The sequence below is a fragment of the Cricetulus griseus genome, chromosome 2 (assembly GCF_003668045.3).
Source record: "Cricetulus griseus strain 17A/GY chromosome 2, alternate assembly CriGri-PICRH-1.0, whole genome shotgun sequence".
Lineage (NCBI taxonomy): Eukaryota > Metazoa > Chordata > Mammalia > Rodentia > Cricetidae > Cricetulus > Cricetulus griseus.
Genome location: NC_048595.1, coordinates 195,366,548 through 195,381,160, shown reverse-complemented (window position 1 = coordinate 195,381,160; position 14,613 = coordinate 195,366,548). Strand labels below are relative to the sequence as shown.

General features: G+C 36.3%; 1 protein-coding gene across 6 annotated transcripts in view; it reads left to right on the top strand.

The window, feature by feature from the left end:
* Nucleotides 1-11,694, top strand: part of Tcerg1 (transcription elongation regulator 1) — a 52,862-nt gene extending 41,168 nt beyond the window's left edge. For 3 of the 6 annotated variants that reach the window (XM_027397989.2, XM_027397988.2, XM_027397987.2), the window contains 6 exons: nt 2,998-3,162; nt 3,548-3,730; nt 6,993-7,172; nt 7,816-7,899; nt 9,380-9,480; nt 10,665-10,866. In XM_027397989.2, coding sequence (XP_027253790.1) covers nt 2,998-3,162; nt 3,548-3,730; nt 6,993-7,172; nt 7,816-7,899; nt 9,380-9,480; nt 10,665-10,866 — 915 coding nt within the window. Of the gene's footprint in view, nt 1-2,997; nt 3,163-3,547; nt 3,731-6,992; nt 7,173-7,574; nt 7,720-7,815; nt 7,900-9,379; nt 9,481-10,307; nt 10,402-10,664 lie in introns of those variants that run through there. The other 3 variants (XR_003481801.2, XM_027397986.2, XM_027397990.2) reach the window with 3 other exon arrangements.
* The last annotated feature ends 2,919 nt before the right edge of the window (nt 11,695-14,613 follow it).

Here is a 14,613-nt window from a genome sequence, read left to right as displayed (position 1 = left end):
AGAGAACTCACCACCATGGGGGCGGAACAGTGGGAAGATGGCTCCAGTGGTGTGTGAGCCGTCAAAACAGTCACTCTCCTGAGTGTTCCACTGTGCTTTGTAATGGAGAAATAGCCTCTGAAGCATCATCATTCCTGACATTCAAAATTGCTTCTTATTATGGGACACTAAATGTTATAAATTCTATTAAGAGACCTTGTTAAGGAAGTCTTCCTAAGTTATTGTGAAGAAGCCTCTTTCAATTAAAATAGTGTGTTAGATGAAACAGCTTTTGATAAGAATAGGAGAGCTCTGATTATCTGATATGTTAGGCTCTGAAGTAAATTTTTATAGAATTATATTACAGATGACTTTAAATGACTGCTTCTTAAAAGAAATGTGCAGAAAAACAATGTAAACAAAATTACATGAATATTTCATATATCTATTAGAATCACATAAATGAATTGCTACTCTGGACTTTTATATTTTTAATATGTAATGTGTTTTTTATTTTTATTTTATGATCATTGGTGTTTTGCCTGCATGTATGTCTGTGTGAGGGTGTTAGAAGCCTGGGAACTGTTGTCACAGACAGGTGTGAGCCGCCTTGTGGGTGCTGGGAATTGAACCCCTGTCCTGGAAGAGCCACCAGTGCTCTTAACTGCTGAGCTGTCTTTCAAGCCACTACTTTTGACTTTTAGGATAATGTATTTGATTAATGAAAGCCAGGTGATCATTTGATAATGTATGATTGCACTTAATGTAAATTGGCCTTTTTAATAACTTAATTTTCTAAACATGTTTGGGACAAATTTGGAATTTTATTTTATAATAAATGCATAGTCTTTGCAGTTTTATTGTGTGTGGCTGTCAGTTTAGCTTTAACAGCTGCCCATCACTGGTGCACATGGTATTAGGGGATTTCCTAGTTGTGCTGTTGTTGCTTTTAACATCCTACAGTTCTGGTACTTACATATATATTATTTTAGTTCTCCCGCCTCCCAAGACCCAGAATGTGGTGTCCCCAGAAGAACATTGAATAGACAGGACATCAAAAAAAAATCGGAGTAAAGACTTCTATAAAAATCTTTATCCTCTAGATTATAAAGACAGACTGAGCTAATTTAAAGAATGCAAAACGTTACTAGACCTCAGAGAATTTATAAGGGTTAAGTGTAATAGATTTTATGTTCATATTTTGTGAAGTATTTGGTTAATGAAAATTTTATCACTTTTCCTCTGTATTGTTTCTGTTCATCTTAGACTTAAAAAATGCAACCTTGCATTTGGCAAGACTGGCAGCAATAGCAGGGTATGAAAAATAAGGGTTTGCTTCACTGCTTCACTGTAGCTTTTCATTTTGTAAAAAAACATGCATTTTGTTTGCAAAAGCCAGTACCCAAGCTTTTGTTTACTACTGCTTACTGTAAAGAGTTAACTCTATTAGTAAATTGGCTGTTTTTTTCTTTTTTAAGTTTTGTGCTGTGCAGTGTAAGTATTTTTGCTGTGGTAAGAATAGAAAACAGAAGGGCTGAGAGTTAAGCTGATGGTAAATTTTATTTTTTGCCATTTATTTATTTATTGACTGCTTTTTATGCTTAGCAGCTTTAACAAGCTTGTCATGGCAGTTCCCACAATGAAAAGATTTAAAGAGTTTATTTATAGTACTTATTCATGTATGGCATATATTAAAAACTATTTTATATAGTTTGCATCTAATGTTTGAAGACTTTAAGTTAATATAAATTCCCATGTCTTAGAACAAGTCTTTTTTTGATACAAAGTACACGTGTTATTTTAGTGCAAATTTTGCCTTCTAATTACCAAGCAAACCTAGGAATTTGGTATTTATTAGATACAAAGTTGACAAGGTGAATAGAAAAGTTACGCTATTACAAAAAATACTTTAATACTTGAAAAATTGGGCTTATGGGCATTTCTTACTAATTCAAACTAAGTTAAAGTCCAAGTTTAATAACAGAAATCCATGGCTGATTGGTTCCTCTGGTTTTCAAAAATGTTTCTGATACAGTCGTTCTTTGTCTTAGAACTTTACAAATGATTTTCAAAAAGAACATAACCTCCCATAATCCTCTGAGGGGGAATAATAATAGGAATAGGCAGAAAGTACCATTCATTCATTCTTGTGCCACAGGTTAGATTCTATTGCCATTTCTAATTCCTCATTCCGTAGTCAGGAAGGAAGGTAGACTAATCCCAGTGGGTAAAATGGCTTGGCCAGTGTTATACTGACTCTGGGTGTTATCTTCTGTTGTATGTAGCAGTACATAGTAATTCAAATGGTGAACATGTAAAACCCAATGAAGATTCATAAAAACAAATGCCTGTCACATTTCCTCCACCATTAAGCAGACGTCTCTTAGAGTTGAGGTCTAGGTTTAGTATTCCTCAGGACTTTTGACACTAAACTTTATTGCAAAATGGAGGCATGTGTACGTGTCAAAAAATACAGACACTGGAATGCTTTTTTAAATTTAGAAAAATTACATAGTTTTCTTATGAAGGTAAGTATAAACATTGATTTTAAAAGCAAATAGAAGTTGGATTCTCTCTTAATGTTAATGAATGAAAATTATTCATCTATTTTTTAAAATGAGTCATTCTTACCATCTTCATAGTAAAGTATTTTGTTGTCACCTCATAAGCTTGGATCTTGCTAAAACTATGTACAGTTCAATTCAAGTTGAAGTTCCATTTGAAAGCATGGCAGCTGTCAACTCACAGGCTATAAGCAGCCTACATGCTGTTGTCTGTGTAGTTTAAAACATGATGGGAATTTGGCAAATTTTATATAGTCTGTATGCTTCTTGAGTTTTGTCTTTTTTAATAATGGGGGAATTGCTGTTTCACTAAGATTCATTGCCCTCCAAGTAAGTGACTTTTAAAAATTAATATAATCATGATTAAGGTAAGAAGTAGGTTGTTAATTACTTACACATGGAGAATTTCTCACAGTGTATCATCCTGCCCTCGCTTTTTTTTTTTTAAATGTAGATTAAATCAGATTTCTTTGAGCTTTTATCCAATCATCACTTGGACAGTCAGTCTCGATGGAGCAAAGTAAAAGACAAAGTAGAAAGTGACCCGAGGTACAAAGCAGTGGACAGTTCTTCAATGAGAGAAGACCTTTTCAAGCAGTACATAGAAAAAATAGCTAAGGTAAACCATCATATTCACTGGTATTATACCCTTAATATTACATTGCTTCATGTTGTTTAAAGTTATATGTGGAATTTTTCTCATAATTGATGGGGAAGATGAAATTATGAATCTCAGTAGTTGATTGGGAAAACATGTTTAGAAATAATCTAAGGAAAAATTACATTTGAACAATTTTGTTGGCAAGGTATTTTATGGTAAAAACCTCTCTTTCACCCAGGCAGGGTTTCTCTGTGTAGTCATGGTGTACTGGGACTAGCTCTGTAGACTTGAACTCAGCTCCTCTCCTGAGTGCTGGGATTAAAGGTGTGGGCTATCACTGCCAGACTTAGGAAGAAATATTAATGAGGCTGGTAAGGAGGATAATGTAATTATATTTTTGCAGAATTTAGACTCAGAAAAGGAAAAGGAGCTGGAAAGGCAAGCCCGCATTGAGGCAAGCCTTCGAGAACGGGAAAGAGAAGTTCAAAAAGCACGTTCTGAGCAAACGAAAGAAATTGACCGAGAGAGAGAACAGCACAAACGAGAAGAAGCAATCCAGAATTTCAAGGCTCTTCTGTCTGACATGGTATTTCCCTTTCTCTGCATACTGGATGTTGGAAGTCTGTTACTTCATTATGATATAATTTATTATTTGCAGAGCCTTTAAAAATTGAATTCTTGGTATTATAATACTATTAGCATAGGAAAACACAAGAAATTTCAAAGTTAACTGTTTTTTAAAATGAAAGTTCATACTTCAAAACTTAATTTTTAAGATAGTTTTTGGTGAAAGCCATCTGAAACTATTATATACCTGCCATTGAAATAAAGTGTGCTGGGTGTAATTGGACTTTTTTCTTGATGGTTTAGGGCCAGTGGTTCTCCATCTTCCTAGTTCTGCGACCCTTTAATACAGTTCTTCATGCTGTGGTGACCCCCAAACATAACATTATTTTCATTACTACTTGATAACTGTGATTTTGCTATTGTTACTAATTACAATACAAATATTTGATATTCAGGATATCTGATGTAGGAACCCCCAAAAGGTCTAGACCCACAGGTTGAGAACCACTAGTTTAGGATCATTGTGATAAGGATGCTGTGAAATACAGTGTTAGAGAGTACTGACCCAAGAGATGACTCTGCGACTTTCTTGGAAGTCCTGCCTTAGCCCTAGAGTTGTTGAGATATGTAGGGAAACTGACTATTGGGGCTGCTCTGTTGTGTCATTCTTCCGTCATTGTCTTTCCTATACTGTCTCCTGTACTAGCTGGACTCTCCCTGCTACTGTCACTTCACTTCTTCCTTGCTTCTGCTGCTTTTTTTTTTTTTTTTTTGCTCTGCATCCTTGACATTTTCTGTAGTTTGAAATCTCTTTCCTTCCTGCCATTCTCTGAGTCTTTTGCTTTAATTGCAGTTGTAGTGGTTTTGTGAAGAGCAAACCTCATTGTGTCTCCTGGTTACTTGACTAGGTGAAGACTTTCCATACTCCCAGCCGTTGCCTGCCAGTCAAGTTCAACTCTATTGTTTTTTATTTTGCTTTAAAATTCAGTTCCTTTGTTGGTTGGTTTTCTCTGAGACAGGGTTTTCCTTTGTTGCCCCAGGCTGGTCTTGGACACTGGTCCTCTTGCCTTGACAGGCTTGCACCACCATACTATACCTAGCTAGTTCAGCTACTTATATAAAGTAGACTTGTCTGCTCCTTATCTATCACACTTGCTCTCCTCAGGCCTTGGTGTGCAGCTTTCTTTAACATAGGGAAGCACTCTTCTGTCTGTGACAGTCCTTCACCTTCCCACCGCAGTGACACACTCTTATTCTTGAAGAGTGCATACTGGCTGGGCGTTGATGGCACATGCCTTTAGCCCCAGCACTTGGGAGGCAAAGGCAGGAGGAAACACTATAATTAACCAGACAAAACACACCTCTCCTAAAGGCTGTGCCCCTACCTATAGCACCTTGTGTTGAGCATACACCACTGTCACACTGAATACATTTGCCCTATAGAAAATACAAATTCTGAAAGAAATGACAGTTGTTATTTTACTTAGTTGTAGTTCTGGTGCCAAACACATAATTTAGATGCTAAAGACATTTGTATTCTTTTCTTCTTTCCTCTTTTTCTGTCTTTTCATTCTATTTCCTGTCATTGTGTATAGTACTGTGCCATTGATGGTGTTGGTGAACCAACTGAAACTGTGATGCTGTTACTTTATCTTTTTTTTTTTTCAAAGTTAGTATTATAATTACATTTTGAAATGAGAGTTTGTGGTGCTTCTGTCTTTGTTCTTTGCGCTCAAGATTGTCTTGGCTTTTAAGATCTTGTGACTCCATAGGAATTTAAGAACTGTTTCTCTAATCAGTGAGTACAGAATATCGTTCAGCTTGTTTGTACTTTATTAAGTTTTTCTTTTTTGTCAGTGTTAGTTATTTACTCCTTGCTTAAATTTATACTACTATTTTTTGGGAGGGCCTTGATGCTGTTGCATATGCTATTTTCTTATACTTTACATTTTGGTTACTTGTGAAATCTTACATTTGTATGGTTGTTTTTGTATTCTCTTAACTTTACTAAATTTATCATTTCTAATAGTGTTGTAGTGGAATCTTCAGGTTTTTCTGTATGTAGTATCATGTCATCAGCAACTGGAGTCATTTTAAACTCTTACTTCCTGTTTAGATGTCTTTTTCCTCTTGCCTTCTAAAAGAACTATTTTGAGAGAAGATTTCCTAATACCTCATGCCTTAGAGGAAAAATGTTCAACTTTTCACTCTTGGAGATGATCATCTGTAACTCCTCATGGATGGTCTTTATTGTACTGGATTACATTCTCCCTATATCCAGTCTATTTACATTTATTTTTGTAAAAGTACATGTGTGACCTTGGGCCATGCAGCACGTGTGGACCTCGGAGAACAACTTTCAGGAGTGTATTCTCTCCTACCATGTGTGTTCCTGAGATTAGACCCTAGTCATTGAACTTGGCAAGTAAGCACCTACCTATTGAACCATCTTGCTGGCTCCTACTCAAGTGTTTTTGTTATGAAAGAATATTGAATTTTGTTGTTTTTCTGTATGTATTGAGATAATCATACTCTTTTTACCCTTACTGTTTATGAATGTGCACTGTCATGCTCACTAATTTCTATATATTATGACCTTTTGCTGTGGGTTAGAAATGTTTCTTCTAGTAGATGGGTTAATAAGTCCAGATTTGAGCTCAGGGTTTGTTGTACTGCTTTTTGGAGGGTGGATATTTAGTGATAAAAGACACTTAACATTTCTTTTACTTGACACAATTAGAGACAAAGTACTACTTAGACTTCTTAGTGGTCCTGACTGGAAGATGATGTGATTATCATCTTTACCCCCCACCCCAGCCTGAGTATTTTATCATGTAATTGATCAGCAGGAGTTAAAGTTTCTGTTCTACAGTAGGTTTTAGGAGACTTATTAACTAAAATGGTACTTCCATAACCTTCTTGCTTAAATTATTGGAAATGTACCATTGCTTAGTTTTTGGTTAACTTGATGGTAAGCTAATCACCTGAACAAATTCACTTACTGAACGTTGTACTTAATGTGGTCTTTTAAGACAGGATTCATTTCTGAGGTAGTCTAGTTGAAAGGATGGATCAATTGCTTTTCAGGTAATGTTTTTTAGTTTTTAAATGTGACTACCTTTGTAAAGCCCAGATGAAGTTAATCATTCCTGACTACAGTGTTGAGCTTCTTAATGTGTAAATATGCAGAGTCCACTTGGTGGGGTTTGTGTATATGTACCAAATACACACACACACACACACACATACACATACACACACACATTGTTCTTTGTTTTTAGGTACGTTCTTCCGATGTGTCATGGTCTGATACTAGGAGGACCCTCCGGAAAGATCACCGCTGGGAATCTGGGTCCTTATTGGAGAGAGAGGAGAAAGAGAAGCTTTTTAATGAACACATTGAAGCACTTACCAAAAAGAAAAGGGAGCACTTTAGGCAACTTCTGGATGAAACTTCTGCGGTGAGAATCCCCGTCTTTCATTTCTGGAATCTTCATTTATAGTTTGACGTAAAATACTGACACAATTTTTAGTGTCTTGATCAGACCCATATTTGACATTCTTTTGTGATTTTTTTCCCCCATTTTAAACGCATCACAATGTTCTCATTTGTTAGGAATTAGTTCTTTTTACAGCTTCCAGAGGTATAGCTGCTTCTCTGGTGACTAATATGCCCTTAGCTGTGGGTTACCAGTGGCTCTCCTTCCTTCCTTCCTTCCTTCCTTCCTTCCATTTGCAGTGTGGTGCTGTAGGCCCTCATCTGGCAGTTTGTATGCTTTGTTGTCCAGGTTTTGTTCCTGTTTATTTGCTCTTTTTGGTGATGGTTTCTTCAGAAGTTATGATGTTTGCCCATGTAAATACAGGGTTTGCAGGTGATTGTCTTAGGCCACCTTGAAAGTATGGCCATGAACATAACTCTTGTGGCAAGCCAGCAAAAAGAAATTGCATTAAAGCTGCTCCCTGTCCCTAACTAGTCCAGTTACGCTTGGGCATTACAAGAGATTGCAGGTCAGTGTGTAATATTATGTACGATATGTGCTGCAGTTGACTCCCTGAATAAAAGAAAATTGTATTTATGTTTTGCTTCACTTATTTTTTTCAAAGATCACCTTAACATCCACATGGAAAGAAGTGAAAAAAATAATTAAGGAAGATCCTCGGTGTATTAAGTTCTCCTCCAGTGACAGGGTAAGAGGATTTGGGATATCTCCTTATGGCTCTTGGATTTGCATGGAACTAACTGTAGCTCAGGTTGGCATCCTAATAAACCTCCTGCCTTAGCCTACAGAGTACTGAGGCTACAGATGTGCACTATACACCTTGATGTTTATAAATATTGATAGGTACAGCAAAATTGTACCTATCAGTTAATGGCTTGACCAAACATGAAACTAATTTTTACCAAACATGAAGCCAAATATTATTTTAAGTGAATAGATTATGAAATATATAAATCAGGATTTTAAGTATATTTTATTTATTTGTTTGCTTTGTTTTTCGAGATATGGTTTCTCTATAAATTCCTGGCTATCCTGGAAATCGCTTTGTAGATCTGGCTGGCTTTGTACTCAGAAATCCACCTGCCTCTGCCTTCCTATTGCTGGGATTAAAGGCATGTGCCACCATTCTGGCTTTTAAGTGCATAAAAAGAAAAAAAAAATGTGTTCAATATATTAACAGGAAAGCAGTAATCTAAAGCTTAGAATTGTAGGGTTGAATTTGTGTTTAAGGATCTTACCAATTGAATGAAACTATAGTCAGTTTCTGCTAGATAGACACGGGACTGGCAATTGGTGCTAAGCTTTCAAAGCACCTCCCTCTGCAGTTAACTGGCAAACAGTGTGAGGTCCTATGTTCTTGTAGAGGAGACTCTACAGAAGCAGAGTCTCCAATGCATGAGATTTTAAAAGCAGAGCCCAGTTCTTGTCCACTGGCTTCTGTGTAGGAAACAGGCTCACATAATAAAAAAAAAAACAGCTTACTGTAACACACCATTCTGTCCCTTTGGCTTTACTTGTTGTTTTGTTACTGATTGGTATCTCTAGGTCTGACATTGAAAATCCCAGAGACTAAATTTCTCAAACTTAAACTCTAGTAAGTTGAATTTTTGATGTGGACCATAAGATATGTAGGACTGGAAAAGAGTGATAGACTGATAGCTAGGAGACCCACTGTCAGTTTCTAATTTACCTGACTACTCACAAGGAATTGATAGCAAGATCTATATAGGTGACACAGAACTTTGATTACAGTGTCCTCACTAGAAAGCAGTGTGCACTTATGTTGAGTGTTCTCTTGCTTTGTATATCCAGACATGTGGCATTTACTGTCTTTGTGCTTGAAGATAAACTCTAGGAAATGAATGCTTGATCATTAGTCCCTTGTTTCTCTTGAGCTTGTCTCCTGAGGACATTATGAAGACAAATTTCATTTTAGCTGAGTGTGCTTCATCATTCTTGTGGTTTTACTTTTCCTTTTTTTTCTCCTTAAAAATGTGCAGGTTATATGCTATAGTAAGTTCTGTAGAAAGAAAAACATATTCTTGCCTTGTCTTTTTCTGTTCTGAATTTTATTACAGATCTCACAGGTTACTGCTTTAATAAGGAAATTGTTTGTTTTAGAATTTGTGGGTTTTCCCTTTAATCTTATTTTTTCCCCATCCCTGCAGAAAAAACAAAGGGAGTTTGAAGAGTACATCAGAGACAAATACATCACTGCCAAAGCTGACTTCAGGACACTTTTGAAAGAGACCAAATTTATAACATACAGGTATGTGCAGTCAGGTGTTCCCACTGGCAGCTGTTGTCTACTAGCCTGTACTCTAATGGCCAGAGCATACTTTTCACTCACACACATGTTGACATTGTTAATTTTAGGAGTCAGAAGATGCCAGCTATCCTCAAGGGCAGATACAGGCTGTACCACAGTACCTTTTTCTTTTTCTTTTTGGTTTTTTCTTTTTTTTTTTTCTTTTTTTTTTAAGAAAGGGCCCAGATGTCAATTCTTATTTTGTGTTATCTACATCCAGTTTTTAAAATATACTTTTATTTTTACTTCGCTGCTTTTTTTTTTTTTTTTTTTTTGAGGACCCTCAAGTCTTAAGCATTGTATTCATGAAGAGACTTTAAATGAATCCTTCACTGTGAATTATCTTTGCCTCCTCTGAGGATTGTTGAGTGTGGTTAGACCGTCAACGCCTGAAATCATCTTGTTAAGGCAGATAAATCATTTTTCCCCCTTGGGAAAGCAGTTTGCTGGATACAGTTATTTTTTAAAAAATTAAAAATCAGAGCCCTCAAAAGAAGTTTTGGTGTAGCACACCCACGAGTCCATCACCACTAGTAACTTTCATCAGGAAAGCAGTTTGACATTGCCTACAGTCTGTGTGCAGGGAACCAGTTATGCTTCATGCTCCAGCATTTCTTCCTTTAAAGACAACCTTGATGAAGGGTGTGCACGGGAGGATAGATAGCGCTGAGGGTGTGGTTTGTAGGTGTTTTGTCATTTGGATTTTTTGGTCAGGATCCTTAATGTTTTGCATCAGCTTGGGCTTTTAAATTAGATGTGAAGTAAGACTTCTTTCTACATTTTTATAGTTAATTTAGTGAAAGATGTGAAAGTGAAAGCTTGTGAAAGATGCTGGGATTGGCAGCCCCGCAGACTGAAGTCCTCTGTTCATCCACAGAACAGGTACAGCACGGGCAAGATTTACCTACCCACCCTCAGCCCTGATCTGGAGGGACCACCAGTAGGGGCGGGAGGGTAATTCAGCTTCTGAGGCCCTTTCACTCCTTGGAGTCTTTGCTGAGCAATTTCCAAAGGTGACTGCTGCAGTGAATTTTTCTTTAAAAAAAAAAGTGGAACACAATTAGGAACTAGATGGACATTTCCAGCTCATTCTGAAAGACTAGTGAACAGCAGCCAGTAATTCTTAAACTTTTTTCTTATTTCAGATCCAAAAAGCTAATCCAAGAATCTGATCAACACCTGAAAGATGTAGAAAAGATTTTGCAGAATGACAAACGGTATCTAGTACTGGACTGTGTACCAGAGGAGAGGAGGAAACTGATTGTGGCCTATGTTGATGACCTGGATCGCCGGGGTCCACCTCCACCTCCCACAGCATCAGAGCCCACTAGACGATCCACAAAATAATTCTAAATACCCGTCCACGGGCTCTCTAATGGAAAAAACGCTTGCATGAGCCAAATTTTCAGGTTTTTACATATATGTGCATTAGTCAACCTATTGCAGAACCACCTGATGAAGAGAAGGAGAAGCAATTGTGAGCAGTCTCTGAACAGAACACTTTGAAATATTTAATGCTTTTCTTTGTGTGGCATGACTGACATACATACTCAATTATAGGCTGTCTAGTAAATTTAAAATCTCGAAGCTAAAAATCATCCTGTTCTGAAGTCAGTGACTTGGTGGTCTTCTTACTAGCAGTGTTACTCAGCAAGACAGGAGCGTGTGTGGTTGGAGCTTGCAAATACCACAGACTCCAAGAAAACTGAAGTTGGGGTTTGTTTTAATTTTTTTTTTTTTAAGCGGGTAAAAGAGAAAACACTGAATTGAATTCTTCCAGAGACTATGACTATTATGATGGACACACTTTGACCTTTGTCTCTAAAGAACAGTTTAGTTGTATTTGTTTACTTCCGTGCTTTGATTCTCCCCTCTGAGTTAGAGGCCAAGTCTTGTTTAGCCCAGGAGAAGATTTATTTAGTAATTTCTTCTCAGGTTATGAACACATTCATAACTAACATGTTGGCCAGAATAGAATCCTGGTTAAACATACTTTATTATCCACTGAATGATCTTTACCGAAATTCTGAATTAGACAACAAAATTACCTTTCTGGATGTTCCCTGTAAACTACTCCTGTTTGAATGTTGAACTTTTGTTTCTAAAGTTTAATTTTAAGATGTTTGAATGTTCAGTTTATGTATTTGAACTACAATAAACCAACCCTTTTATATATGTGGATTGTAAATGATTATTGTTACACAATATATTTTATACAAACTCTTAAACCTTTTTTTTTTTTTTTTTTTAAAGAAAGCAGCATGTGATATTTGAGACAACTGAATCTTGGATAGTATATAGTTTTTAAAGGCTGGACTATACTATTGTATTTCCAATATAAAAGACAAGAAATTTTGTAGAAAGCCTATTCTTCCTTTTTCCTTTGTGTGCCTGTGTGTTCAGTCTTTTAATACTACCTGTTACTTAACAGCAAGAATATTGTAATTTTTGTTTTCTTATTTCTGTCTAATTAACATATCAAAGATTTGTGCCTTTGGGGCTTCCTTTCAAACTGTCATGTATGTATCATGAATTTACCTTTGATGTTCAGTTAAGTTTCCCTGTCTTTCTCTCTCTTGCTCTCTCTGTAAATCCTATATTGTTCCACATAGGTTGCCAGTACCAGAGTGCCACATAAATAAGATGTGTGAGAAGATATGTTAATTATCTTCCTTTTCTCTCCTACCTGCCATGATGGCAACAAAACCTAGAAAGGAATACCGGCTGACCTGGGTTTGTGTTATATATAGCATTCGTATCCATACTTTTAGTATTTGGCTTAACTCTATCCAAGTGTCATAGAAATTATGTGACTGGTTGAAGACTGATGAGCAGGCTAAGGTCTAAAACTGTGAAAATGATAAAAAGATAAATAGAATTTGTATCCCCCCTTTTGAAATTTATTAAGTGTTTGTAAGTTTTGTAAGGAATGAAATTGAAATGTTTGCTAAAAGGAAAACTATTACAGAAGTCTGCCTTCCCTGAGGCCTTCATTCTGAGTTCCATGTGTTAGTGTCTGCATCTTGTCACAGTAGAAAAGAGTAAAGAAACAGCTTGATGAGATCTCCTGTTTCCTACTTTGGGCATAAATTCTTTTGTGGACTGTTCTTAGAAGGAGCGAGTCAGTTTTTCCTTGCAGAATTTTTTTATTTTTAAGAGATCAGATCAGGACTGTCATGGTCTTTAGGTTTATTTATTTTACATATATGGTGCTCTATCTACATATAGAGACTACACGCAGGAAGAGGGCATCAGATCCCATTATAGATGGTTGTGAGCCACCATGTGGTTGCTGGGAATTGAACTCTGGTCCTCTGGAAGAGCAGTCAGTGATCTTAACCTCTGAGCTACCTCCCTAGCCCCCAACTCTCATGTTCTTAATGAGTGATTCATAATTATATTTTATTCCATATCTGCAGCGTAAGGTGTTACTTGTCTGCATTTACCCAGACACCGGGCACATTGTCATCCTCAGGCCACCTCATAAAGCTCTCTTTTTCTGAGTGATGGTTTGAAATACAAATTCAAGACACAGCATTAAGTCTCTTAACACCTGGCAGAAGTAAAACATTGCTTTTATTTCTTTACAAGATTTCATACACTTGGAGCTTACACTCTACATATTGTGTTTATAAAACAAAAGCTTATTTCCTGTTTCTCAGATTCAGTGGCAACCCCTCATGTAAGGGATTTACAAAGCATTTATTCTAGATTCTTGGGTAAACTAGTATTTATTTGAATATGGGAGCTTCAAATACAATTTACAATGAAACAAGGGAAAAAGAAGGCAGCTTTGTCTTGTGTTGAAAACCACAACCTTCTATAACAGTTCTTGTATGTGCAGAATATTCTCCAAACTCCTCTGTGCCTATTTTAGAGGCATTTTTCTTTCAGAGGTACCCAACAGTGAGAAATCCCAAAGTTCCATTAACAAAACAGTTAAATATATACAGCTATTTGTATTTCAAAGGGGGAAGTGCATGATCATGTTTGATTGGCTGTGCTTCATTCTGCTATACTCATTCTGAGACTAGGGACTCAGAATGCTTTTTATTTTGCCCTTTGCTTTGCATTGTCCTTGTGACCATTCTATTCTTTCCTAAATTTTGTGTTAACTATTTGCCAGGCTTTCTTTTTCTCATGTGTGCTAGTCCACACTTTGTTACATTTGATTATTTTTATATCTTAGAAGCCCTGCAATATTTTTAAAGTTGAGTGTGTTCACATTTGACACAAGAAAAGCTGACATTCTCCTTTGTGCTTGCCTTAGTCAATAGTTAAAACCTGTATCATTAGCTTCACTTACAGTCTACCTTAAAGAACAGAGAATCAAGGAGAATAAATTTCAGCTTGTAGAATAATACTGTTTTGGAATAGAAGGGACATTAGTTTGAAAATTCTCTGCATTATGATATAGAATGTCGTATTAGGCTACTGATATTCTTAGAATCCAAAGGTAGATTTTTAAAGATTGAAACAGCTTTTATACTGTAAAGCAAGACTTAAATTTACTTAAACTTGGGCCCCAAATAGCCGTGGTTTGAAATTAGCCCAAATAGAAGAGGCATTCCTTATTTTGTAAATTTTGCTCAGGAAAATTATATGGACTTTTCATTAAGTATATTAACATATACAAGCAAATGAGAACTTAACAAATAAAGTTTACAATTTTTGAAACCCAAAGTAGATGTAGATTTTGAGCTATACTTAGGTGAAATATAATTTGCTGGCTTGGGGCTAGCAGTTTCAGGAAGAAAAAAGAGTTATGTGGGCTCAGTCTGATAAACTACTCCAGTCAGTGCAATATAGGCTTATGTTTAGGGGATACCTTGGGGAAATGTTACTGTGAGCCCAATAATCACTTTGACATAGTTTTCGTTACATAACACTTCTACTGAGTTCTTTAAACAGGATTCTGAAGCATAATCACCACACTTCATGCCAATCTACTTACCAGATTGTTAAGTATAGTTTGGAAATGCAGAAAGAAATCTTTGTAATTTCTAATGATAATTTTAAGTCAGCAATATGGCTAAACAACATTACAAGTAAATACAATAATCACAGTTTGTTTTTATTTGAAACTTAAGTCCA